This window comes from Balaenoptera physalus (assembly GCF_965194825.1).
Source record: "Balaenoptera physalus genome assembly, chromosome: 12".
NCBI classification, from domain to species: Eukaryota; Metazoa; Chordata; class Mammalia; order Artiodactyla; family Balaenopteridae; genus Balaenoptera; species Balaenoptera physalus.
Window position 1 is genome coordinate 90,710,045 of NC_138897.1, and position 27,926 is coordinate 90,737,970.

Consider the following 27,926-nt stretch of genomic DNA (forward strand, 5'->3'; position numbering starts at 1 on the left):
GCACTTGGGGAAACACTGAACAAAAGACAGAAAGATCTCTACGCGGGGCAGCTGAGCTTCTAGCAGGAGGATGGAAAAAAAATAAACATTGGAAATAAGTAAGTTATGTATATATAGTACGTTAGAAGGTATTTACTTATTTATTTTTTATTTTTTTAATAGATATTTATCTATTTATTTATTTAGCTGTGCCGGGTCTTAGTTGTGGCACGCGGGATGTTTGTTGCCACATGTGGAATTTTAGTTGCGGCACGTGGGATCTAGTTCCCTGACCAGGGATTGAACCCCGGGCCCCCTGCATCGGGAGAGTGGAGTTTTAGCCACTGGACCACCAGGGAAGTCCCTGAAGGTGCTTATTTAAACACTTAACGGTTTTTGCCAATTTGGCCTCCCTGAAGGTGGAGGTTCTGGTTTGTTGGGTTTGCTCTGTTGTGCCTGGACCCTGGCAGATGCCCACCTGGGACAAGAGCCAGGCTCCTGCTTCCCTGGCTTGACAGCTGTCCTCTTGACTTTGTCCAGATCATGGGCGAGACCTTGAAAGACCCTGTGATCAAGAGATGCTGTGAGGCCCCGAACCGCCTTAGAGACCTGCAGAACATCAGCGAGGGCCTGGAGAAGTGCCAGAAGAGCCTGAACGACTACTTGGATTCCAAGAGGAACGCCTTCCCCAGGTTCTTCTTCATTTCTGATGACGAGTTGCTCAGCATCCTGGGCAACAGTGACCCCCTCTGCGTCCAGGAGCACATGATCAAGGTCAGCCCCCCGGGGCTCCCAGGGGAGAGGTGGCATAAGCTCTGTAACTGCAGTTTGTTGTATTCAAGTCTTCTACACAGTTCGGTTCAACCCAGGGGTTTAAGACTGTGAAACGCTGCTGGGGTTTTTATTTGAGGCATAAATCTGATGAAATCCACTGTAGTCTGAAGTCACACCAGCACTCAGCTGCTATCTGTTGCTCTTTTTCCACAGTCCCCCAAACAACATTATTTGGAGAAACTAAAACAATACAGATATACACAAAGACTAATATAATAAGCAGAGAGACAATACAGGATAGTGGTATAGCACATCCAGCCAGGTTTCTGAGTTCAAATCCTGGCTCTACATGGATTTGCTGTGTGACCTTTGGCAAGTTACTTAACCTCTCTGGGCATCAGTTTTCTTATCTGTAAATGCAGATAACTCCAATTATAAAAATTTATAACGATAAAGATTAAATGGGTTAATGTTTGTAAAGTACTTAGAACAGTGCCTGCCTTACAGTGTTGGCTAAAGAACCTTATCTACCCCCCAGAATTGACACTCTTGTTACCAGTTAGTCATATTTGCTCTGTCTCTTTTTTGGTAAAATAAATTTGTAGAGATAAAGTTGACATACTCTTTATTCCATCCCCGTTCACAGTTCTTCCTCCACTTTCAAGAGGCAGCTGCTATCATGACTATGATGTAATTCCTTCCAGCCCGTGTTTTCATACTTTTACATAAACGTATGTGTATCTGTGAGCGATATTGAATGGCAGGAAACACAACAGACAAAACTGTCTCTTGTGATAGAGAATCAGAGCTGGGCGAGGAATAATCTTTGGTCAACTAATCAAAGCTCTATATTTAGTATCAGCCCAGAGCAAGGTTTCTCAGCCTTGGCACTATTGGCATCGGCCAAATAATTTTTCTCTCTCTCTGTGTGTATATGTGTGTGTCGGGGGTGGGAGTGGGGGGCTGTCCCGTGCATTGTAGGATGTTCAGCAGCATCCCTGGCCTCTACCCAATAGATGCCAGGAGCATCCCTCTCCAGCTATGACGACCAAAAATGTCTCCAGACGGCACCCAGCGTCCCCTGGGGGCAACATCATCCGTGGTGGAGAACCAGTGTTTTCGAGCAATTCCTTTATTCCAAACAAATAAAGCACTAAGGATCAAGTACTTAATGCAATACTTTTCCTTCGATTAATGCTGATTTCAGCTGGTCCGTATATCCAGATACCTCTCCATATCAGCATATACCCTAGAATCTCAAGAGTGTGTGTTGGACGGGAGTCTGTCTTCTCTTTCTTTCTTTTTGTTTAATCTACCACAGACCTTTGCATAGTTCAGGATAAGCGAAAGTACCCAATGAACGTTTGTCATTGAATGAATGGACATCTATTTAGCATGTGGTCTCTGAGGCTATTGCTGGCATCCTGGCAACGCTGATGTGTGATGAGGCACTGCAGGCTGTTCTTTGATTCCAGAACCCAGGGAGGGTATTACAGGGTGGCTTCTCCCACTGTATTGCAGATGTACGACAACATAGCACTGCTGAGGTTTAATGACGGGGACTGTGGAGAAAAACTGGTGTCTGCCATGATTTCAGCAGAAGGAGAGGTCATGGAGTTCCGGAAGATCATCCGGGCCGAGGGGCGCGTGGAGGACTGGATGACAGCAATTTTGAATGAAATGCGAAGAACTAACAGGCTAATTACCAAAGAGGCTATCTTTAGATACTGTGAAGACAGAACCAGGTAAGATTGTAAGTGTGATTGTGTGTTACTTTATCATATTTGTGGTCACAATGGATCAATTTTCAAGGTTTGGAGTAGATCAACTGACATTTCAAATGAGGTTTTCTTTTCCTGCCGTAGCTAAATTAGCTGATGTATATCTGTCCTGTAAGGATCACCTCATATAGCCCATCTCAAAGTGTGGTCCCCGGACCGGCAGCATCAGGATCCCTGGGAGCCTGTTAGAAATGCATATTCCTGGGCCCCACACCAAACCTGCCCCAACAGAAATTCTCGGGGGACCTCCCTGGTGGTCCAGTGGGTAAGACTTCATGGTCCCAATGCAGGGGGCCTGGGTTCAATCCCTGATTGGGGAACTAGATCCCGCATGCATGCTGCAACTAAGAGTTCACATGCTGCAACCAAGAAGTCCACATGCCGCAGCTAAGATCCCGCGTGCTGCAACTAAGACTTGGTGCAGCCAAAATAAACAAACAAACAAACAAATAAATATTAGAAAAAAAAAAAAGAAATTCTCAGGGTGGGGCCTAGGGATCTGGGTTTTCACAATATCCCAGGGGATTCTGAGCTCAAGTGTGCAGAACCTAGTGACCCACCAGAAACCAGGTGTTCATTAAGGTGGATTCTATGTGTAGGTTAATGGGCAAAGTTGTTTCTAAAGTAGTTGATGAATTTCAATCATTCTTTGATTTTTGTGGCCTAGAAGCTTCCAAGCACTGAGCTGAACCATGCCTGATCCTAGTGGCTAAGAGGGCTGAATGCAAAGCACGTAAAGCATCTTTGGATAACTTTCCAGGAGAGTTGTGTATTTGGTAGGGCCTCTATGCAGACATAAAGTCTTTATTATCATGAGAGCACCGTCCTCTTGGTTTCGCATGCTGCCTTTTTGGTTTGGCAAACTGAAAATGTCTGTTTAAATAAATTATTAGAACAGAGCATAATATTTGTCTGATTAGGATCCTGCTTTTTCTTAGGTTTTGCACCATATGAAAAAATTGGTTTACTTCTTTATGTAATCAGGTGTCCATATATATATATATATATATATATATATATATATATATATATATATATATACACATACATACACATTCAGTGGTGTATTGGTAAACTAGCTCTCTGGGAAAAAAAAAGCTTTGCTGTAGAGAATTTCCCAATTCCCATGGTGTAAATACTCCCACATGTCTGATTTCAAGAAGGCTAAATGGAGGGAATTCCCTGGCAGTCCAGTGGTTAAGACTCCACCCTTTCACTGCCAAGGGCCTGGGTTCGGTCCCTGGTTGGGGAACTGAGATCCAGCAAGCTGTGCGGCGTGGCCAAAATTTAAAAAAAAAAAAAAAAAAAAAAGGCTGAATGGAATAATGGTAAGAAGTTTAACACCCCGCTTGCAAAATTCCTGAATATTTGTCAGTTACCTCTCATGAGCTGATAGGAGGTGGCCTTAGCCCATCATGGGCTGTATTCATTCATTTTACTAGCGTTTATTGGATTCCTGCTCTGGGCTAATCACTGTGCTGATGCTGTTTCAAAACTGAACTAGACAGAAACCACTGCCCTTCAGAAGTAGAGATCGCGGAATATCTAAAAATCTCTGCAATGTTCCCAAATCGTATGAATTTTATATCTGCATTTATTCATTTTATCTGCCTCATAACTACTACTTTGCCAGGGTGTTGCTATGTGTGACAACGTGTGGTTGGTGGAAGAGTTAAGAGAATGCAACCTGATTAATTGGGAAATGTCCGAACCACCCCTTTCCTCACCTACATACCCCTGTGCTAAAGCGAACTTGTCGCTCCTAATGAAGGGGGTGAGTCACTGAAATGATAATATTGATTTACTTGAGCGGACATGTTTCAGCATCACTGAGAGGGCAGGCCCAGGTATATGTAGCCCCAGAGCACACCCGCCGTCCTGGGATTTGCCAAACACCATCACGTTCATCTTAGCTCTGCCCTGAACCACTTTATTTTCTCTGGTTATAGTGTTTCCACCTCTCCTGATTTCCTACTTCCCAGGTTTGCTGCCTTTCGCAAGGTCCATCTTTGTTCATCATTTCAGTACCGTCCTCTGGACCTCCATCACCTTTGTCACATCTCTCTTGTGTGTCGGGACCATAGGTATACATACTATTTAGGTTTTAGAGGCACCGCACAATTTTAACACAAGACGCTAAAGCCAAATACTTTTTATTGTTTTAAATATTCTTTAAACTTTATTTTGCCATTAATTGTCCATCATCAAGATAATGGCTTGTCATTTGCAGTCACTTTTACTGGATTGGAACTTATAGCTGTGGGTCCATTATTTTTTTAGGTACGATTTAGAAGAAAAGTTTGCCCTAATGTGTTTCAAGGCACTTACCAGCTTTGGAAATTAGTATGTCAGTAGGGGAAATCCAAGTGGCTGATAAACATATGAAAAGAGGAAAGACTTCACTGGTCATCAAGGATCTGCAGATTAAGGCCGAATGAGATATTGTTTTGTTCACCTCTCAGATTGGCAAAAAATTCAAAAGAATTTAATGCCTAGCGCTGGAGAGGGTGTGGTGAGAAGGACAGCACTATGCATGGCTGGTGGGGGGATGGATTGCTACAACGTTTTAAAGTAATTTGACTATTCCTATTAAAATAAACTATCAAAAAAGTGCTTTTGTACTGGTTGCCCTGCACTTGGGATTCTGGTCCGTAACAGTAGAAACCACTCTGACTCCTCAGGATGTGCATAAAGCAGGGTTTCTCACCATCGGTGCTGTTGACATCTGGGGCCGGATAATTCTTTGCTGTGGGAGACCGTCCTGTTTATTGTAGGTTGTTTAACAGCATCCCTGGCCTCTAGCACCCACTAGATGCCAGCAATACCCTTTCCCCCAGTTGTGACAACCAAAAATGCCTCGAGACAGTGCCAAACGATGTAGAGAGATGTTTACCGTGGTATTGTTTGTATTGGCAAAAGAACTGGAAGCAACTTGAATAGACATCAGTGCGGAAACGTCTGCTTAAATTGCGATACTTTGATGCTCTGAAATATCGTGCAGCTTTGACGAGGACCGGGTCAGACCTATGTCCGTTGACCTAGACGCATGCCCACTAGAGCCAATAGGTGAGAAAAGCAAGGTGCAGTGTAGCTTGTGTTCCCTGATGCCGATTTTGGAGAAACAGCCCTCAAAACCCCTTCTCCCCATATTTGTGTATCTTGAACTTTGAACAGGTTTGTATGAGAATGGAAAAGAGTGCCGAGTGACACTCAGGAAACTATAACAAGGAACCACGGGGGGGTGTGGTCAGAGATAATTAATTTTTTTGTTGGAATTTTTAAAAATTTAAAAATTCTTACAATATGCCCATAATGTTAAATAATTTTTAAACATCTGTAAAGACACATCTTTAAAGTGATCTGGCATCTTTTACACAGTCGTGCACCTGTAACTTTTCCATGTGCATGTCTCTGTTGGCCTGGTTTTTTTACTATCTGGCCAGAAGAGTTTTATTCTCCTTTGCTTACCTGCAGCTCATACTTTGCCTTCCCTATTCCAGATCAAAGAAATAGATTTTTTTTTGAATATAATTCCCTCTGCTATACAGTAAATCCTTGTTGCTTACCTATTTTATGTATATTGGTTCGTATCTGTTAATCCCATACTCCTAATTTATTTCCCCCCTTCCCGTTTAGTAACCATAAGTTTGTTTTCTATGTCTGAGTCTGTTTCTGTTTCATAAATAAGTTCATTTGTATTATTTTTTAGATTCCACATATAAGTGATATCATATGATGTTTGTCTTTGTCTGACTGACTTCACTGAGTATGATAATCTCTAGGTCCATCCATGTTGCTGCAAATGGCATTATTTCATTCTGTTTTATGACCGAGTAATATTCCATTGTATTAGGTTGCTTCCATGGCCTGGCTATTGTAAATAGTGCTGCTGTAAACACTGAGGTGCATATATCTTTTTGTTTTGGCCGCACCGCGCAGCTTGCGGGATCTTAGTTCCCTGACCAGGGATCGAACCCACGCCCCCTGCAGTGGAAGCATGGAGTGTTAACCACTGGACCGCCAGGGAAGCCCCCATATATCTTTTTGAATTAGAATTTTTGTCTTTTTCGGATATCTGCCCAGGAGTGGGATTGCTGGATCATACGGTAACCCTATTTTTAGTTTTTGAAGAAGCGTCCATACTGTTCTCTGTAGTGGCTGCGCCAGTTTACATTCCCACCAACGGTGTAGGAGGGTTCCCTTCTCTCCACACCCTCTCCAGCGTTTATTGTTTGTAGACTTTTTGATGATGGCCATTCTGACCGGTGTGAGGTGGTACTTCATTGCAGTTTTGATTTGCATTTATCTAGTAATTAACATTGTTGAGCATCTTTTCATGTGCCTGTTGGTCATCTGTATGAAAGAAATAGATTCTTTTTTTAATATTTTAATTTTATTGGAGCATAGTTGATTTACAATGTTGTGTCTACACAACATTGTAGTTTTAGTGTGTACAGCAAAGTGATTCAGTTATACATATACGTATATTCATTCTTTTATAGATTCTTTTCTCATATAGGTTATCACAGAATATTGGGTAGAGTTCCCTGAGCTATACAGTAGGTCCTTGTTGGTTATCTGTCTTACATATAGTAGTGCGTGTACGTTCATCCCAAGCTCCTGATTTATCACTCCCCCACAAGTTTCCCATTTGGTAACCATGAGTTTGTTTTTGATATCTATGTCTGCTTCTGTTTTGTAAATAAGTTCATTTGTATCTTTTTAAAAAATTAGATTCCACATATGAGTGCTGTCATATGATATTTGTCTTTCTCTGTGTGACTTGCTTCACTTAGTATGATCATCTCTAGGTCCATCCATGTTGCTGCAAATGGCATTATTTCATTCTTTTTATGACTGAGTAGTATTCCATTGTATACATGTACCACGTCTTCTTTATCCATTCCTCTGTCGATGGCCATTTAGGTTGCCTCCATGTCTCGGCTATTGTAAATCGTGCAGCAGTGAACATTGGGGTGCATGTATCCTTTCGGATTATGGTTTTCTCCGGGTATATGTCTAGGAGTGGGATTGCTGGGTCATGTGGTAGTTCTATTTTTAGTTTTTTAAAGGAAGCTCCATATTGTTCTCCATAGTAGCTGTACCAGTTTACAACAGTGTACAGCAGGATTGCCTTTTGGAAGAATTAGATTCTTGACAGGACCGTTTTCGGTCCCAATCCTGGGAAAATCTCGTTGAAGACGTGCTTTTCCCTTAGGGTCGACTGGATGCTCCTGTACCAAGGGATGGTGGTGCTGGCCGCCAGCCAGGTGTGGTGGACCTGGGAGGTGGAAGATGTCTTCCGCAAAGTGCAGCAAGGGGAGAAGCAGGCCATGAACAACTACGGCCGGAAGATGCACCGGCAGATTGATGAGCTGGTCACTCGGATCGCCACGTCCTTGAGCAGAAACGACAGAAAGAAATACAACACCGTCCTCATCATCGACGTGCACGCCCGAGATATAGTTGACTCTTTCATACGGGGCAGGTAGGGACCTGCCCAGGGCACTGGCATCTCAAAACCTGTCTTCTGTCGTCCTCTGGCCTCTCTCAGCGTCTCTCCTTCCTCCCCCTTGCCCACCTTCTGCTGCATCTCTGTCTCTCTTCACTTATCCCACGTCGCTCACCTTCCAGCATCCTCGAGGCTCGGGAGTTCGAATGGGAAAGTCAGCTGCGGTTCTACTGGGACCGAGAACCAGATGAGCTGAGCGTCCGCCAGTGCACGGGGACCTTCAGCTACGGCTACGAGTACATGGGTTTGAACGGGAGGCTGGTTGTCACGCCCCTTACGGACCGGATTTACCTGACTCTCACTCAGGTGATTGGCAGCCTGGCTCTCTTGGTGATCGTTCCCCTGGGGTTATGTGTTTTTCTCTAAGGGTGACTATGGTAATGGTGATGGTGTACTGGGTTGGCCAGTGTCCCCTACCCTGCCCCAAATTCAGGTCTGCTCAGAAGCTTGGATGTGATCTTATTTAGAAATAGGGTCTTGGCAGATCGAATTAGTTAAGGATTGGGGTGAGAACATCCTGGATTAGGGCCCTAATACCAGTGACTGATGTCCTTGTAAGAAGAGAAGAGAACACAGAGACACAGAGAAAGTGATGTGAAGACGGAGGCAGAGAGGGGAGGGATGCGGCCACAAGCCAGGGACACCTGGGGCCACCAGAAGCTGGAAGAGGTCAGGAAGGATCCTCCCCTGGAGCCTTCGGAAGGAGTGTGGCCCTACCCACACCTTGATTTCAGACTTTTAGCCTCCAGAACTGTGAAAGAATACACTTCTGTTGTTTTAAGCCAGCCAGTTTGTGGTACTTTGTTACGGCAGCCCCAGGAAGTTAATGCTGAGAGTAAGGGATGTTACACTTTGAAAATCTATAAAGGAGTTTCCATTTGGAATATGACCTACGTGCCACCTTTTGGGATTGGGCTGTTTCAAGTTCAGGCGGCCCCTAAAACCACCCTCCGGTTCAATAGTTTGCTAAAAGGAATGACGGAATTCAGTAAAGCCATTATGGTCATGGTTATGGTTTTCGCAGCAAATGGGTACAGATCAAAATCAGCAATGGGAGAAGGCATAGGACAGGGTCCAGGAGATGCCAGCCTTCAGTTTCCTCTCTGATGCAGCTGTCCAGACAGCATCATTTCTTCTGGCAGCTCTGTGTGGCCGCACATGTGAAGTCCTGCCACCCAGGGAAGCCCACCGAGCCTTGGTGGCCAGCGCTTTAACTGGGGGCTTGTCATGCAGACATGACTGACCCCCTGAATGATTGACCTTAGTCCCCAGACCCTGCAGAAGTTGACCTGATGATACCATGTGGCCCAAGGCTCCCACCATAAATCACATTGTTAGACTGTCCGGCGTGGCCCAAGGTCCCCAGATAAACAAGGACACCCGTCTCAGGCAGGGCATTCTGAGGGCTTAGAGGTCAACTCCTAGGATCTAGAGACAAAGGGCCAAACCTTTCTTTGGGCAAAATTAATCCTTCCCTGCACAGATGTCCGTGTTTCCGTGAGCCTCAGCTCTGGGAACTGCTAGGCATGGTCCTCAGGGCGGGTACAGAGTCCAGCATATTGCAGAGTCCCTGGCGCACTGGTTCCTATATAATGGGGGGCGGAGTGGGGGGTGGTCAGTGGAGGTCAACGGAGAAAGACAGAAAAGAAATGTTAAACATGGTGACTGTCAGGGACTTCCCTGGCGGTCCAGTGGTTAGGACTTTGCCTTCCAATGCAGGGGGTGCAGGTTCGCTCCCTGGTCGGGGAGCTGAGATCCCACATGCCTTGGGGCCAAAAAACCCAAAACATAAAACAGAAGCAATATTGTAACAAATTCAATAAAGACTTAAAATAAATGGTGACTGTCAGAAAAGGTGAGTGTGAACTGGTCCATTGCCATTTATATATTCCTGCATAGACTGTCACAAACTGGGAATTGACACCTGTTTCTTTCCGTGAATCAGACAACGTATGTTTTGCATTTGGCTTCTAACAGGCGCTGTCCATGTATCTGGGTGGGGCCCCTGCTGGCCCAGCAGGTACTGGCAAAACTGAGACCACCAAGGACCTGGCCAAAGCCTTGGGCTTGCTCTGTGTTGTAACCAACTGCGGCGAAGGCATGGATTACAAAGTAAGGCCCTGGCATCTCTTCTGGTACAGTCTTCTTAGGCGAGAGCTAAAAGGGGGTCAGGGTGGGAAGGCATTTCACCTCATACGCTTCCATGAGATGACATGGTGACAGCTGGAGGAACATAGTAGGACACGTTTCACCATCCCAGTCTAGGAACTTGGCTGTATCTCTTTGTTAGCAGCATGTAGAGCAAGAGTCCCAAGCTAAATGCCCACTGGAGTCAGCTAGATAGTGTAAATGAATAAAGCAGCAGACAGACGATAGAGAGTGGTGGGGACTGTGGCCAACTGGAAAGCAAAGCTCCGTCTAAAGGGGGAGCCGCTATTGAGCTTAGGTCAATTGTTGCCACTTGGAAAAGTGGACCCAGTGTTGTTAGATTTTCCAACATCTCAAGAGAAGCCAGAAATCTGGGTTTTTACGTTAAAATCCTTAATTTATGAAATCCTTGAACTTAATTACAAAACAGAAATAGAGTGACAGATGTAGAAAACAAACTTATGGTTACCAGGGGGAAATGGGGGGAGGGATAAACTGGGAGATTGGGATGGACATATATACACTACTCTATATAAAATAGATAACGGGTAAGGATCTATTGTATAGCACAGGGAACTCTACTCAACACTCTGTAATGGCCTATATGGGAAAAGAATCTAAAAAAGAGTGGATGTATGTATATGTATAACTGATTCACTGTGCTGTACAGCAGAAACTAACACAACATTGTAAATCAACTCTACTCCAATAAAAATTTTTTAAAAATTACTTAATTTGTGACATCCTGTGAGTGGGAGCTGGCCCACGAGAGGCCTTGGAAGTCTTGCCAGGAAGATCCACTACTGGGGCGGCTCTTCTCTGCCAATCTGATGATCGTCATTTGCTTTTTTTATTTTTTATTTTAAAAATTTTTATTGGAGTAGAGTTGCTTTACAATGTTGTGTTAGTTTCTGCTGTACAGCAAGGTGAATCGGCTATACATATACATATATCCCCTCTTTTTTGGATTTCTTTCCCATTTAGGTCACTACAGAGCACTGAGTAGAGTTCCCTGTGCTATACAGTAGGTTCTGATCGTCGTTTGCTTCTAATTTAGAAAATGGTATCCATACATGGATTGCTTGTAGTTTTCAAGATGAAAATTGCCCTTGTCCTGACACTTCTTTCATCCTAGGCCGTCGGGAAGATTTTCTCGGGCCTTGCTCAGTGTGGGGCTTGGGGCTGTTTTGACGAGTTTAATCGCATCGATGCCTCCGTGCTCTCAGTCATCTCGTCCCAGATCCAGACGATCCGAAACGCTCTGATCCATCAGTTAACCAGGTTCCAGGTGAGGATAAGTGTGAAGCCAACCCGGATCATGTCGCCAGACTGGGAACGTGCTGAAATATCAGGTGGTGGACAGTCGTCTATCCAGACCAGGTTCCCCGTAGATGAAGATTTGCCCAACTTCTGCTTTCAAATGGAGATAATTGGGTTTCCCCAAATTATCAACATCTTTGATAATTAAGGACTGTAGTAGTCTAAGAACTTCAAAATAATTCCAGACACGTGATTAATAGTTATAGACGGGTAGGACTGGATTCTCAAATAAGTGATGTGTAAGACCCCCTTTCAAGGTCAAAAAATATTCTTCCCAAATTTGAGAAAAAATGACTTAAAAAAAAAATCAACGTTCCATTCAATCAAAATATCTTCAGTAGAAATTATCACAGTGAACAAGAAAATTTGCCTTCATACCTGGTAAAATTATGTCATTGTAATGAGGAAGATTATTAAGGTAGTTATCAGAGTGAAAAGGCAAACTTAAAAATTTTTTGAGAATTTACTAATCTCTCCCTGTCCAACAATACATTTGTAGGCTCAAGTTTGGGATGTCTGTATTAAGTTACATCAGATCAAACTGGTTGAGAATTTGGAGAAACAGGATCTTATGTAGTTTAGGTAGCCCGGAGTGAGTTCTCTGACAACAGGGACCAGAGTGGCTGGGCCGTTTCCCTACACTGTGATCCCAGCTTGGTCTCCTGCTCCTCCAGCCGCTGTCCTTGCCCCTGCGTGCCCTGAACACTTGTCACTTTATGCCACTTGCTCCACAGACATTCCATGCCCTGGGACACCATATGCATCCCTATCTGCTTGGAATTGTCCTTTTTTCTCCTTCACCTGAAAACTCCTGAAAACTCCCCACAGAGCCTCATTGGGAGATTCAGGACCCAAATTCAGCATGGGTTGGTGAGGATTCCATTGTGGGCACCTCTGCGGCCCTGCACCCCACCCGCTTTCTCCCTGGACCTCAGGGCTCATGGTCAAGAGATTATGTAAACTGGGTACTGTTAAACATTTGAGGATTCCGGATGGATTTCTATTAATTAGTTCTTCTGAGACATTTTAGGGCTAGGCTTACTACTCCCATGGGAGGCACATTGAGCCTGCAATGCGTTTGGGTTTCTAGAAGCTGTTTTGTTTTGTTTTGTGTTTTGGGCCGTGCTGCGTGGCATGCAGGATGCCGGATCTTAGTTCCCTGACCAGGGACAGAACCCACGCCCCCTGCAGTGGAAGTGCGGAGTCTTAACCGCTAGACCGCCAGGGAAGTCCCTAGAAGCCTGTGTTTTTAAGAGCAGGCCTGTGTCTTGTCTCCAGAGGTTGATCCGGGACTCACATGAGGTACTGAGGCGTGGGTGAGGGTAGTCTCAGTGCAGAGACTGAGACTGGAGAGACAAGACAGCAGCCGTCATCTCTGGGGAGTATCAGCTCTCAGGCTGCGCTGCCCTCTTGTCACTGAGGCAGCCTGTGCCTCCTAAAAATAAAACATCTGTCGTCTGTCTCTCTGGTGGACCACGAAAAGAAACAAAATAGTAAAATCTTAATAGAGAGGGAAGTTAAGACAGTTGAAATTCAACTGTAGGCTAACGAGACTCAAAATATAGAGACTTCTGCATTTTGTTGGTCCATGGGGCCCCTGGAGGGCAAAGGCTGGTTTCCTGAAGGATGCTGAGGTGGGATTCTGTCGGAAGGGTCCAGGGGACACCCAGGCGGCCAGACCAGCATGAAGGTGGGAATGGGGAGAGAAGTGACAGCTAACATGAATGAAAATCCGCTTTGTGCGAAGCAGTGGGCTGGGTGCTCTTGAATATGTTGTCTGGTTTAACTGCCACAGCCTTGCAGAGAAGGAAACAGACTCAGAGAGGGTAAGTGACCTGTTGGAGGTCACACAGTGCCTCAAATCAACCCCCGGCTGCACACTTTCCCAACATCAGCTACTTCTCAAGTGGACAGACCCTTGATTCACATCAGAGTTTGGGGGTCGGCTGAGGCTGGCACCCCAGAACGTTGAGGCCGTAAGCACGAGGACTCTGCATTTATCACCAGGAAAGGGCAAGAGACAGATGGTGGTGTCTGTCTTGTACCCATGAAAGGAAGAGCCTTGCGGCTCCCCAGGCCTCCTTGCCCCGTGGTAGGCTGGCCAGCAGCATAATCCTTCCTTCCTTTCCTCTCGTCCCCTAGTTTGAAGGGCAGGAGATCTCCCTGGACTCGAGAATGGGCATCTTCATCACCATGAACCCCGGCTACGCGGGCCGCACGGAACTGCCCGAGTCAGTGAAGGCCCTGTTCCGGCCCGTGGTGGTGATTGTGCCTGACCTGCAGCAGATCTGCGAGATCATGTTGTTCTCCGAGGGCTTCCTCTGGGCCAAGGTGAGGTCCCTTAGCGCCAGGCGTCCCTGCACCCGCCTGGGTCTGCTCGCAGACGGGGGCCCTGGGGCGGCTTCATTCCGTTTGGCTTTTCAGATTGTTTTGCTTTGTCTCTCTCCCTTTTCTCTCTTTCTCAAAGCTGGGAGTGCATCATTTTTTTAAATTAAATTAAATTAATTTATTTGGCCACATTGCACAGCATGTGGGATCTTAGTTCCCTGACCAGGGATTGAACCTGTGCCCCCCTGCAGTGGAAGCGCAGAGTCTTAACCACTGGACCACCAGGGAAGTCCTCCCTTTCTCTCTTTTTAAAATTATAACTTTTATTTTGGAATCATTTGACTCACAAGAGATGGCAGCAGTAGTGAAGAGAGTTCCAGGTACCGCTCACCCAGCTTCCTGCAGTGATAACATCAAAACCAGGAAACTGGGACTTCCCTGGTGGTCCAGTGGTTAAGACTCCATGCTTCCAATGCAGGGGGGCTGGGTTTGACCCCTGGTCAGGCAACTGGATCCCACACGCAGCAACTAAAAAATAAGATCCCGCATGCCGCAACGAAGACGCGGTGCAGCCAAATAAATAAATATTTTTTTAAAAATCCAGGAAACTGATGCGGGCGCAATGCTATTAACTCAAGTGTGGACTTTATTTGGATTCCACAAGGTTTCACCTTCTCTCTCTCTCTGGTGTGTGTGTATAGCTCTATGACATATAATCACATGTGTAGAATACAGTAAGTCCCCTACATACGAACGAGTTCCGTTCTGAGAGCATGTTCATAAGTCCAATTTGTTCATAAGTCCAACAGAGTTAGCCTAGGTACCCAGTCGGCTATATAGTACTGTACTGTAATAGGTTTATAATACTTTTCACACAAATAATACATAAAAAACAAGCAAACACAAAAAATAAAGGAAACATTTTTAATCTTACAGTACAGTACCTTGAAAAGCACAGCAGTACAGTTCAGCAGCTGGCATACAGGGGCTGGCATCGAGTGAACAGGCAAGAAATAAAGATACTGTACTACTGTACTCTATACACTACTGTAAAGTTCACAAAAAAGCACAACCACTTGTAGAGGATGCACGCACGTGACAATGTATGCCAGACACGTGAACTGACGTGATCGGACGTGCAAATGGACGTTCGCATCTTTGAAAGTTCGCAACTTGAAGGTTTGTATGTAGGGGAGTTTCTATAATTGGAGCCACAGTCCGGACATGGAACTGTCCCATCGCCACAGAGAAACTCCCTCGTGTCAGCCCTTAACGGTCACATCCTGCCCCCAACTCTAACTCACAACTGCCAATCATTCTCTATCACTACAATTGCATCACTTCTAGAATGTTGTATACTCGGAATCATACAACATGTAACCCTTTCAGGTGGGCTTTTTTCACTAAGCCTCGTGCCCTTGAGAATATGTGGCTTTAAAATGTATATATAGAGAGATAACTCCTTTATCATCTCTTAAAATATGTATAAAAAGATTATGCACATACATTTCCCTGGAAGGTTCTGGAAAAAGTGCAAAATAACGAATATGTTTAAGATAAAGGATTGTTAGGTTGCTTCTCTGCAGTTTTTTGGTAAAGGCTCTTATTGCCAATCCTATTGTCTATGGATTTTGAGCCAGAGTGGAGAGATCTCTGGTTCTTAGTTTCAATGAGCAAAATCCCCATGCCATCCATAGGGACCAGCAAGTTTTGAATCCTTGATGTAGACCAGGTGGATGACTTGTCCTCAAAAACAGTTACAAGAAAACTTTAATAACATGTTTAGGTCAAAGGAAGCAAATTTCTGAAGTGTAATCTCTATGATTTAAAAAGTTGTATGAATTCTGTTCTTGAAGGTGGTTAAGATTTTCCTTGGCTTTCAAGGACTGTCATCCAACTCTGTCTGGTAAGGCTGGTGTTCTTTTAAATTAAGTCGTAATTTGTCACTGTTAAAAACAGAGGACCCATCCTGGTATTTGTTGGAGGCAAGATTTGCTGGTTTGTAGAGCAGCTTCATCTGAACATCTTTATGTCAGTTTTCTTTGTGTCATGATGTTCTGGTGTTTTCAGGGCATTTTCTTCATTTATTTTTCATTGTCTTCTATCACAAAAGACTCTGGCCAAAAAGATGACCGTTCTGTATAAGCTGGCCCGGGAGCAGCTCTCCAAGCAACATCATTATGATTTTGGACTCAGAGCCCTTAAATCAGTGTTGGTGATGGCTGGTGAGCTGAAGAGAGGTTCTTCTGAACTTAGGGAGGTAGGGGCCACGTGCTCTAAGTTCTCTGGTTTTTTAATTTGGTTCCTGTGTATTGAATAAATGCTGGGATGGAGGTGACGGGGAGCACAGGTATCAAGAGAAAGTTTTATTCTTAGCTGTCACTTCATTTACTTGTCTGGCCTTCATTTGGTCTCTTCTTCATTACATTGTTCTCTTCTAATTTGGCTTATTACCATAAGGTCCAGTTCAATGTCTTCATGGTGCCAATGTTTGTGATACGTCAATGATAATAATCAATCTACAATTGCAGGATGATGGGCTGGAGGGGTGGGGATGAACAAAATTCTCTAGAAAGCACGAACATGAGTTATTTCCTCTTTGCAATAAAAGCCAGAGGGGCGGTCATGTTTCTTTCACACGGGACTTACTCCAAAACAAGAGTCTGATCAATGCCACTCTGTGGGCAATAGACTCTTGTGTTTCTCCAGAAACTCTACTTGGAATGCTTTATGTTTTATATTTCATATAAAATTTCATCGTCTACTTCATAAGAGGATTTCTAGACTAGCCCTGGGGGCTTTCAGAAACGTCTTTGAAGACGTCTGTGTTTCGTTCCATCCAGGATGTGGTGCTTATGAGGGCCCTTCGAGACATGAATCTGCCCAAGTTCGTGTTTGAAGACGTCCCTCTCTTCCTTGGTTTGATTTCCGATCTGTTTCCTGGACTAGACTGCCCGCGGGTTCGCTACCCCGATTTCAATGATGCTGTAGAACAGGTGCTCCGGGAAAATGGCTACGTTGTCTTGCCTGTCCAGGTAAAATGGTGCTGAGGATGAGAGTTCACTGACTTTTTCTGGGTCCTTTCCATTTTTTTTTTTTTTAATTTAAAAATAATTGTGGTAAAATACACATAACATTTACCATCTTAACCATTCCCCACCCCCATTTTCTTTTTTTATTGTGGTAAAGTACACATAATATAAGATTTACCATTTTATCCATTTTTAGTACAGTTTAGTAATGTTAAATATATTCATGTTGTTGTGAAAGAGTTTTGCATCGTGCAAAACTGAAACTCTGTCCCCATTAAATACTAACTCCCCATCCTCCTCCTTCAGCCCCTGGTAACCTCTATTCTACTTTCTGTCTCTAGGCATTTGACTCCTCTGGGGACCTCACATGAGTGGAATCACAGTGTTTGTCCTTTCGTGTCTGGCTGACTTCACTCAGCAGAGTGTCCTCAAGGTTCATCCATGTTGTAGCAGGTGTCAGAATTCCCTTCCTTTTTGAGGCTGAGTAATATTCCAGTGTATGGATATATCACCTTCCGAAAATGTTTTTGGCATAATGTGATCAGATAAATTAAGTATTTTGTTTTGGGGCCCAACCATCTAATCTTCTCTCCCCACCCTACCTTTTTTTCCCCCAGAGTCACACTTGAAAAAATTTTAAATTAGATATTACAAGTAAAATTTTGATCATCTGAAGCCTGTGAGATTGTATATGTTGTCTGTAAGCCATACATTATTGCCAAAGTGTTCTGCTCAGGGCGTGAATGCCCAAAGCTGCAGGTTTGGGCTGGCTGCCTCTGGACGGGCCACCTTGGGGTATCAGGCTACCCAGAGGCCTCAGGCCGGGGCAGCGGGTACTGACCACAGATGAAAGATCTCTATGCACCTTTCCTGGCCCTGGTGGTTTCCTCTAGAGGTGGTTGTTTAAAAAGATGTGTTTTTCATGGGAATGTAGCATGGTGTAGCCACTTTGGAAAACAGTCTGGTGGTTCCTCAAGAAGTGAAACATAGAGTTACTATATGACGAACAGCAATTTTATTCCTAGGTATAAACCCAAGAGAAATGAGAACATATTTATCCACATGAAAACTTGTCCACGAACGTTCGTAGCAGCATTATTCATAAGTGCCAACAAGTGGAAATAATGCAAATATCATCAATGGATGAAGAGATAGACAAAATGTGGTCCATCCATACAATGGAATATTATTTGGCCATAAAAAGGAAGGAAGTACTGACACAGGCTACACTGATGGGTGAACCTTAAAAACATGATGCTGAGTGAAAGAAGCCAGACACCCAAAACTACATACTGCACGATTGCATTTATATCATTCCATTTTTTTGTCAAGAATGGGCAAATCCATAGAGACAGACAGTAGATTAATGGGTGCCGGGGGCTATGGGCAACGGGCTTGGGAGACATGACGAATGAGCACAGAGGTTTTTTGTGGGGCAGGGGGATGAAAATGTTCTAAAATTGAACGTGGTAATGGTTTCACAACCTTTCAAACATACTGAAAACCACTGAATTGTTGAAACACTTTAAATGCGTGAGTTGTACGGTATGCAAATTCTAGCTCAATAAAGCTGTCTTTAACAAAAAGCTATGTTTTAACCCAGCTGCCAATGTTTGTCCCACAGGTGGATAAGGTGATTCAGATGTTCGAGACCATGATGACCCGCCACACGACGATGGTGGTGGGGCCCACGGGAGGGGGCAAGTCCGTGGTCATTAACGCCCTGTGTCAGGCCCAGACCAGGTGAGTATGGCATCCTCGGGGAGGGCTTGGTTTCACGGTGAGGTCGGTGGCGGTATTACCTAGTCCCACTTTGCTCTCTGATTTCCTGGGAGGTTACATTTGTCCCAGACACCCCCCTTTAAACACAGAGCATCTTTTTTTTTTTTTTTTTTTAACTTTGGCTGCGCCACGTGGCTTGCAGGATCTTAGTTCCCTGACCAGGGATTGAACCTGTGCCGCCTGCAGTGGGAGTGCGGAGTCCTAACCACTGGACGGCCAGGGAAGTCCCAAACCCAGAGCATCTTAACTTGTTTTATTGCTGATTTAGTTGATATATTTTAGAAGGCAAAACAGTTAGCCTTTTGTGCATCAGACTGTGAATAGGTTTATTTGTGAAATGAGTATTTCAAAAACTATCTTATAAGGATGTTTTGAAAGTTAACTTAGGTCGTATTTTCTTGGCGTTCAGATTGCTCCTTTAAAGTCAGTCAGGACCCCCCGCCGTTATGCAACACTGTATGGTATCAGAGTGGCCAAAAAGAGTGTCCCTTCCCCAAATGCCTTATCATCACCAGCCCTGCGAGAGCTATACTGCTCGAAGGAAGAAGTGATTTCACACTCCTAATATAGAATATCACACAGACCTGTGGTGAATCGACGCCCTTATCCTGAATATGGGTTTTCTGACTTCTCACATTTCTCCTAAGCAATAGCTGCATTCCAGAAAGATTTCAATGCAGGCTGATGTTCCAGCAAAAATCTAAATCAAGCCTTATAATCTTTGTGACTTTACCAGTTCTAGATAGGCTATAAAATCCAATCGAGTAAGTGACTGTCATTCCTTCTTCCTTCTTCTTATGTTTCTCATGAGGAAATCAGTGGGCGATGGCTTACTGATTTTAAGAGGGTTATTCCATAGCCATCCTGTATTTCATTCTTTAATTAATTCATTGTTAGATAATTTATAGAACTGTCACATACAGATGTGAGTATAGGTATGCCACTATTATTTTTATTTATTTATTTTGTTAATTATAAACTATGTTTTGTGTGAACTTTAGTTTTCTGTAGATGAATTAATCCCACGGCACTGCGGGAATTTACAGGCATTATAGTGGGAAATACCCTGTCCACGTGATTTGTAAAGCCAGCAACGCAGAGCAGTTGTCGTTCTGTAAATATGAGGGATTGAACATCAGGAGTTCAAAGGTTTTACGTTATCCTGGTGACTATAATCTCCTATACATTGGTTGTGAAATAGTTACATAAATGTGCCATATGCATGAATATGTAAATACACAAATATGAAATATACATGAAGGTTAGCGTCTGTTGCCCTCAGAAGTCAAAGCCGTGTTATCAGTTCAGACCTCACTTGTGCTGGGGCCACGTTCCTGGTGAAAGGTGGTTCCCTTGCGTTTAGTATAAGTCGTTAACAGAGAGTGGGAAGCCCAGTGCAGAGTTTGGATGGTTTGCATTTTAAATTTTGGATTGGATCGAAAACACAGGAGATCTAATCCCCCGCATGGGTGACCTAGATTGTTCTCCTAATGCGTTTAGTCTGCCCGAGCCACGGCTGAAGCCTCTCCTTCGATTTAGGCTTGGGCTGGTGACAAAGCTGTGTGTCCTGAACCCCAAGGCTATGAGTGTCATAGAGCTCTACGGCATCCTGGACCCCACCACCCGAGACTGGACAGATGGGGTGCTGTCCAACATCTTCAGGGAGATCAACAAGCCGACGGATAAGAAAGAGCGAAAGTGAGTATCTCTGTAGGGAGGGGAGAGCCTGGGTGGGTTCATAGTGAATTAGCCAAAGCTTACAAAGAAACAAATGATGTATAGTATTGCAGTTTCATGCTTGGAAGCAAACGGACTCAGGAGGCTCTGCTCGCGAAGGGCCAGGTACCACCTCAGTGCTGTTTATGTGTTGTCTAAATCATGCTTCTTGACTGCGATGGATCCCAGCTTACCATGGAGGAAGCTGAGATCCAGGGAAGGGGAGGAAAGAGCTTGCCCCAAGGCCAGGGATTTGAACTTGGGACATCAGAGTCCAAGCCCTCAAACAGAGGCACCACACCAGGCTGACGGTACGGCAAGGTAAGTCAAGGAAAGGCAACAAAGCATCGTGGAAAGTGCTGGAACACCTTTCAGAGCTGCACTTTCTCACCTGCAGGCGTGGCTGAGGCTGCCTGCCCTGCGCCAGTCACTGCCCACCGCGGTGAGGGTCTAGTGAGGCCGGGAGGGGAAATGCTCTATTGGAACATCCGGTGAAAAGCCTTCTCCAGTGTTAGCTGTTCCCGTGACACCTGTCAAGTAAACCCAGGGATGATCCCGATTGTATATTCTAGTCCAACCCCATTAATTAAAAAACCCTTAAATAACGAGTCTAACGTCTCAACTGATGAGTTTTGGAACAGACTCTTTTTAGCAATCCTCCCCTGATTCTGGATCAATCCAGGATTTCACACTGTGCTCGGTTGTCCTATCTCCTTGACGTCTTCTAATTTCAAGCAGTTCCTTAGGTTTTCTTTGTCTTTCATGGCCTTGATGTTCTGAAAGATTCTAGGCCAGCTGCTGCACAGAATGCCCTCAGTTTGGGTTTGTCTGTTGCTTCCTCGTAAATGTCCTTGCAGGAATCTCTCAGAAGTGACATGGTGCCCTTCTCAGCGTCTCATCAGAAGCACGTGATACTGGTTTGCCCCCTTATTAGTGATTTTAACTTTGATCATCAGGTTAGGGTGGTATCTGCCATTTTTCCTTCTGCAATTGATATGCAAGGTGTGGGGAGATACCCTAAGACTATGTAAATACCCTATTCCTCATCAAACCTTCACCCGACGGTTTTAGCATCTATTGATTGTAGCCTGAATCTAGTCTTCCTACGATGCTGTAAAATGGAGACTTTCTTTTGGGACAGTTGGTGAAATTTGAACATGGATTGTATATTAGCTAATAGTATTCTATTGATGCTAAATTTCCTGATTTTGATAATTGTACTGTGGTTATATAAGAGAAGGTGCTTGTTCTTAGGAAACACACGCTTAAGCACTTAGGAATACAGGGCGTCATGTCCGCAACTTATTTTCAAATGATTCAGGAAAACAGAGAGGGAGCAAAAGAGCATCCATGGGGCAAAGTTAACAACTGGAGAATCTGGTTGAAGGGCATATGGCGGTTCTTTGCACTAGTCTATTCTTGCAACTCTGTAAGTTTGAAATTATTTAAGATAAAAAAGTTAAAAAAGAATACTGGAAGAAAATAAACCAAAAGGTTAATGCTGGAAAAATCCAACTACTCATATCAGTGAATTAAATGGAAGCAATATCAAATCAGCATTCCAACACAGTAGAATCCCCTGTCCAACACAGTCTCCTTTGGGGATGGGCTTTGCTGTGACGTAACCCATTACAGCCACAGAACTGAAGGGTCATGTAGCTTGAACACCGGAGGCCCTGAAGCCAAAGTAGATCTCCTGCCAGGACGGATGGTGTGTAAACCAGGGCTTTGCAAATGCAGATGCTCCTAGGGGCCCAGCAGGTAGCATCAGGGAGTGAAATGGGCCAAGTTACATGGTGTATTAGCTTCTGCAGGGCCTCTGTAACAAATTACCATTAACTGGGTGGCTAAAAAAAAAACCCAGAAATTTATTCTTCATCCTTTCTGGAGGCCAGAAGTCTGAAATAAAGATGGGGCAGCACTGCCTCTGGAGACTCTAGAGGAAGGTCCTCCCTTGCCTTTGACAGCTTTAGTGACCCCAGGCATTGCTTGGCTTATGGCCACATCCCTCCAATCTCTGCCTCCGTCTTCATGCGGCTTCCCCCGATGTAAGGATACTTGTTGTTGGATAATCCAGGATGATCTCATCTCAAGATCCTTACCTGAATTATATCTGCGAAGACCTTTTTTCCAAATAAGGTCACACTCACAGGTTCTGGATAGACCTATCTTATGGGGGCCACCATTCAATCCAGTACACATGGATATATGAAATCCTTTTAACTTGACCATAAGAGGACTAGGTGTCCAAACCAGTGATAAATAGCAGCTGATGCTCAGATTTAAGAAAAGAATGAGGTGGACTGGGGCACTTTGTCTTCATGGGCAGCTACTACCAGCAGCAGCGCGTTGTTCCCATGCGGGAATGCAGGTCTGTACTGTCAGACCTTCCTGTTTGCCAGGGAAGCAGGGAATCCGGATTGTTGGGTCAGGTTTCCTGATTCTTAAATGTTGGTGACTAACTCAAATAGTTTATATATATATAATTAATTAATTAATTAGTTGATTAATCTATATTATTATTATTATTTTATTGGGTCAAACCTCTGGACCAAGTAGGGTGCTCTATCTCAGATCCTGGTTAGAAAACCCTGGGGGACTCCCCTGGCGGTCCAGTGGTTAAGACTTCGCCTTCCAATGCAGGGGGCGCGGGTTCGATCCCTGGTCGGGGAGCTAAGATCCCACATGGCTCGTGGCTGAAAAACCGAAGCATAAGACAGAAGCAATATTGTAACAAATTCAATAAAGACTTTAAAAATGGTCCCCATCAAAAAAAAAAAAAAATCTTTAAAAAAGAAAACCCTGGGAAAAGACGTTCAACATGAACAAGGAGGTTACACCAAGTTCCGTAATTGGAAGCCTTACATGGCTCACGTTTCTCTGGTTGCCGCAGGTATATTTTATTTGACGGCGATGTGGACGCTCTGTGGGTGGAGAACATGAATTCTGTGATGGACGACAACAAGCTGCTGACGTTGGCCAATGGTGAGCGTATTCGGCTTCAAGCACACTGTGCCCTGCTCTTCGAGGCAAGTAGTGATGAAAAATGATTTCAGGGGCTTCCCTGGTGGCGCAGTGGTTAGGAATCCGCCTGCCAATGCAGGGGACACGGGTTCGTGCCCCGGTCCGGGAAGATCCCACATGCCGTGGAGCGGCTAGGCCCATGAGCCACAACTACTGAGCTGGCGCGTCTGGAGCCTGTGCTCTGCAACGGGAGAGGCCGCGACAGTGAGAGGCCCGCGCACAGCGATGAAGAGTGGCCCCCGCTTGCCACAACTGGAGAAAGCCCTTGCACAGAAACGAAGACCCAACACAGCCAAAAATAAATAAATAAATTTATAAAAAAAAAAAAAGACTCCAGGCGGCCGCAGGCCGACAGGGGTGTGGCGAAAAAAAAAAAAAAAGATTTCAGATACGTCTTTCTTTTAATTAAAATTTAAAATGTTTATTTTTTAACTTTTAATTTTTTAAATTTATTTTTGGCTGCTTCGGGTCTTCATTGCCACACGTGGGCTTTCTCTAGTTGCGGTGAGAGGGGGCTACTCTTCGTTGCGGTGCGCGGGCTTCTCATTGTGGTGGCTTCTCTTGTTGCGGAGCAGGGGCTCTAGGCGTGCAGGCTTCAGTAGTTGTGGTACACGGGCTCAGTAGTTGTGGCGCACGGGCTTAGTTGCTCCACTGCATGTGGGATCTTCCTGGACCAGGGATCGAACCCGTGTCCCCTTCATTGGCAGGCGGATTCTTAACCACTGTACCACCAAGGAAGTCCCTAAAATTTATTTTTTAAGAAATTTATTTTATTGAGGTACAGTTGATTTACAATGTTGTGTTGATTTCTGCTGTACAGCAGAGTGATTCAGTTATACATTTATATACATTCTTTTTCATATTCTTTTCCATTATGGTTTATCACAGGATACTGAATATAGTTCCCTGTGCTATACAGTGGGACCTTGTTATTTATCCCTCCTATATATAATAGTTTGCATCTGCTAATCCCAAACTCCCAATCCATCCCTCCCCCATCCCCCTTCCCCTTGGCAACCACAAGTCTCTTCTCTATGTCTGTGAGTGTGTTTCTGTTTCGTAAATAAGTTCACTTGTGTCATATTTTAGATTCCACATATAAGCGGTATCATATGGTATTTGTCTTTCTCTTTCTGACCTACTTCACTTAGTATGATAATCTCTAGGTCCATCCATGTTGCTGCAAATGGCATTATTTCATTCTTTTTCATGGCTGAGTAGTATTCCATTGTATATATGTACCACATCTTCTTTATCCATACATCTGTCGATGGAAATTTAGGTTGTTTCCATGTCTTGGCCATTGTAAATAGTGCTGCAATGAACACTGGGGTACATGTATCTTTTTGAATTATAGTTTTGTCCAGATATATGCCTAGGAGTGGGATTGCTGGATCATATGGTAGCTCTATTTTTAGTTTTTTTAAGGAAACTCCATACTGTTCTTCACAGTGGCTGCACCAACTTACATTCCCACCAACGGTGTAGGAGGGTTCCCTTTTCTCCACTCCCTCTCCTGCATTTGTTATTTGTAGACTAAAATGTTTATTAAAATAGTTATAAATGTAGATGATTGAAGAAAACCCTAACAATGCAGAAGAATTTATGATGAGTACAACTCTGTTCTCTACCTGCTGCCCTCATCCCTCCTTACTGTATCCCAGAGGTAACTACATTTCACACTTGAGTTGTTTCTTCTGATGGTTACTCTAGTGTCTAAAGGAACCCACTTCGTGTGCTATTTCTTCCTTTATCAAGGTTACACATTATCTGTTGACTGACTGCTATGAAAGTGAGGGTTCATCTTTTATACCATCAGCCCACCTCCCCTCCATAGGATACTATACTGCTAAGTCAGTTAAACCAGTAAACATATTTACATCATTATGAATAAGGAAATATTTACTGTAGAGCCAACTAGTATACTGTGATATACTTGCTAGCGAAGCAAGAAATCCAGGAACTGTGATACATTTACTTTCTTTTAGAGCCATTTTTTTGGCTGGAGTTTATTGTTGCCTTTTTTTTTTTTCTCTCTCTCTCTCTCTCACTATTTGCCTTTATCTTATCTTCATTTTTCAAACTTTCTATCATATCCTCTGAACCTGTTTCACAGCTGTGGTCCTGAGACTTGCTTTCACTCTAGCTTAATGCTAATACCATTCCTAACTTGGCCTGCAAAATTTGTCAATGTATGAGTATTTGTGCATATCATTATTTTATTGACTGACTGAACTGTGTCTTTTTTTCAGATAAAGAGAGACTGGTGTGTTAATATTGCTGTTAGATGCATACTTATTAAGTTTCATATTCCCTGATCTCAATTATGTTATAAAAAATAAAGAAAAAAGACTGAAAGGAAAACACTCCAAAACAGTGTTTGTTTCTTGGTGGTGGGATTTTGGATAACTTATTTTCTTCTTTATACTTTTTAATTTTGGTCAGATATTCTACAGCATGTTAATTTTCATATTAATTTTATGGTAAAAGAAACTTAAAAAGTGCTACATCAGAGAAGCATAATCTTCCCATGATAAACCTAAGTGTTCAATTAGAAACCTCATAAAAGCTGTGTTAACTGGGGTATGACTTGGGTTTTATGCATTTGTAAAAACTCTGTACAAGCAACGGCTTTAAAACATGTATTCCAGTTGTCTATAGCTGTAGAAAACACTGATTTTGTTTATTTTTCCAGGTTGGAGATTTACAGTATGCCTCCCCTGCGACTGTGTCTCGATGTGGAATGGTTTATGTCGATCCTAAAAACTTGAAATATCAACCATACTGGAAAAAATGGGTTAATCAAATACAAAACAAGGTGAAAATTATTCCCAAAATGAACTTACCAGTTACTAGTATTGGTGGCTAGTTGGATAAACATAACTCAGAGGGATGTTTGTTGTTGAAGGCCATGACTTTGACCTTGACCTGCCCAGGATCTTGAGCACTTAATGTTATCAATAAGTTGGATAAAAACATGGAAGACACCCTTATTAGATTTCCAGATAATTCACAGCAGGTGGGATAGGTAGTGATTTTGATAGTCTAGACCAGGGGGCGACAAATTTTTTCTGTGAAAGAGTAGAGAGTAAATAGTTTAGGCTTTGTGGGCCATATGGTTTCTTTTCCAACTACTCAACCCCGCCACTGTGGTATGAAAGCAGCCACAGTACATGAATGGGCATAGCAATGTATCAATAAAACTTTATTTACAAAAACAGGTGGCAGGCCAGATTTGGCTTATGCGTTGTAGTTGGCAACCCCTTATCCAGCCAAGCCCAGGAGTTGGGAGACTTGTCTCTATTAGGTGCCCAGCTCCTCCTGCTTTGCTCAGTTTGATGAATACAGTGTGTGAAGGACCTAGTTTGTCATGGAATTGAGATCTGATGGTTTCAGTTGACCTCAAACCCTGTGACGTATCACATGGCTGCTCAAAAATGTGTATTGTCTTAATGGTAGGCTTCACTGAGAGCTGCAGAGATAGATGTGACAGTCATGTGAACGTTGTGGCTTGACCACACCTGGGACACCATGACCACACAGGATGCATCTCTAGAAGGACCACTAGGCTGATGGTGAATTGGAACTAGGACATAATTACCCCAAAGAAGACCAAGGGAAACATTATGGGACCATTTGAGGCACACTGTCAAATGGGGGATGACCACCATGCAATCCCTGGTGGTCATCAATGCCTTGGTAGGGAGAAGGACCTTCCACTGCTTTGCACTCTTTGCTCAATGACTGTGGCCATGTCATTTGAACTCTAAGATAACCAGCACTTTTTCTATCAAATGGGACCTTTTATGGCACCTCCCTCCCAGGTCAGTGAAATCAAAGGCTTCATGATGAGATGGAAGAGCATTATAAAGGACAAATTTCTCTACAAATATATGAGTTATCAGAGTTTACTCACCTGCCAAATTTCTCATTCATCAGAAAATATTTCTCACCCCCTCTTTTTTAAAAAAATATTTATTTATTTATTTGGTTGCGCCAGGCGGGTCTTAGTTGTGGCACGCGGGATCTTTAGTTGTGGCATGCGAACTCTTAGTTGTGGCATGTGGGATCTAGTTCCCTGACCAGGGATCGAACCCGGGCCCCCTGCATTGGGAGCGTGGAGTCTTAGCCACTGGACCACCAGGGAAGTTCCCTCTCACCCCCTCTTCTTACAAGCAAAGCTTCCCACGAACTTCCATTTAAATAAAGGAACCCTTGAAAATGCTTTGAAATTCTGCTCTTTTATAGGTGGATCAAGGTGATTTACAGAGTCTGTTTGAGAAATATGTACCCTATCTCATTGATGTGATAGTGGAAGGAATAGTGGATGGAAGGCAAGGAGAGAAGCTGAAGACAATAGTTCCGCAGACAAACCTAAATATGGTAAGTAAGGATCTTTGTTGGCAAAAAAGAAATTCTTCCCTAAAGATGGACTCCCCAGTGGGCTTTCAAGGGGAGCAAAGATGCCGGATGGGTAAGTTCTAACATTGCCAGCTACTGACAAGGAAGACACAATACTTCCTTTTGTGG

At 43.8% G+C, this 27,926-nt stretch overlaps 1 protein-coding gene across 5 annotated transcripts in view; it reads left to right on the forward strand.

Moving 5' to 3' along the window:
* DNAH10 (dynein axonemal heavy chain 10) overlaps window positions 1-27,926 on the forward strand; it is a 148,206-nt gene that overhangs the window by 64,006 nt on the left and 56,274 nt on the right. For all 5 annotated transcript variants that reach the window (XM_082418126.1, XM_082418127.1, XM_082418130.1 and 2 more), the window contains 14 exons: window positions 520-753; window positions 2,275-2,498; window positions 7,753-8,022; window positions 8,169-8,352; window positions 10,024-10,158; window positions 11,330-11,482; window positions 13,657-13,845; window positions 15,956-16,102; window positions 16,686-16,877; window positions 18,499-18,617; window positions 20,196-20,354; window positions 23,266-23,401; window positions 26,092-26,214; window positions 27,645-27,779. In XM_082418126.1, coding sequence (XP_082274252.1) covers window positions 520-753; window positions 2,275-2,498; window positions 7,753-8,022; window positions 8,169-8,352; window positions 10,024-10,158; window positions 11,330-11,482; window positions 13,657-13,845; window positions 15,956-16,102; window positions 16,686-16,877; window positions 18,499-18,617; window positions 20,196-20,354; window positions 23,266-23,401; window positions 26,092-26,214; window positions 27,645-27,779 — 2,400 coding nt within the window. The remainder of the gene's footprint in view (window positions 1-519; window positions 754-2,274; window positions 2,499-7,752; window positions 8,023-8,168; window positions 8,353-10,023; window positions 10,159-11,329; window positions 11,483-13,656; window positions 13,846-15,955; window positions 16,103-16,685; window positions 16,878-18,498; window positions 18,618-20,195; window positions 20,355-23,265; window positions 23,402-26,091; window positions 26,215-27,644; window positions 27,780-27,926) is intronic.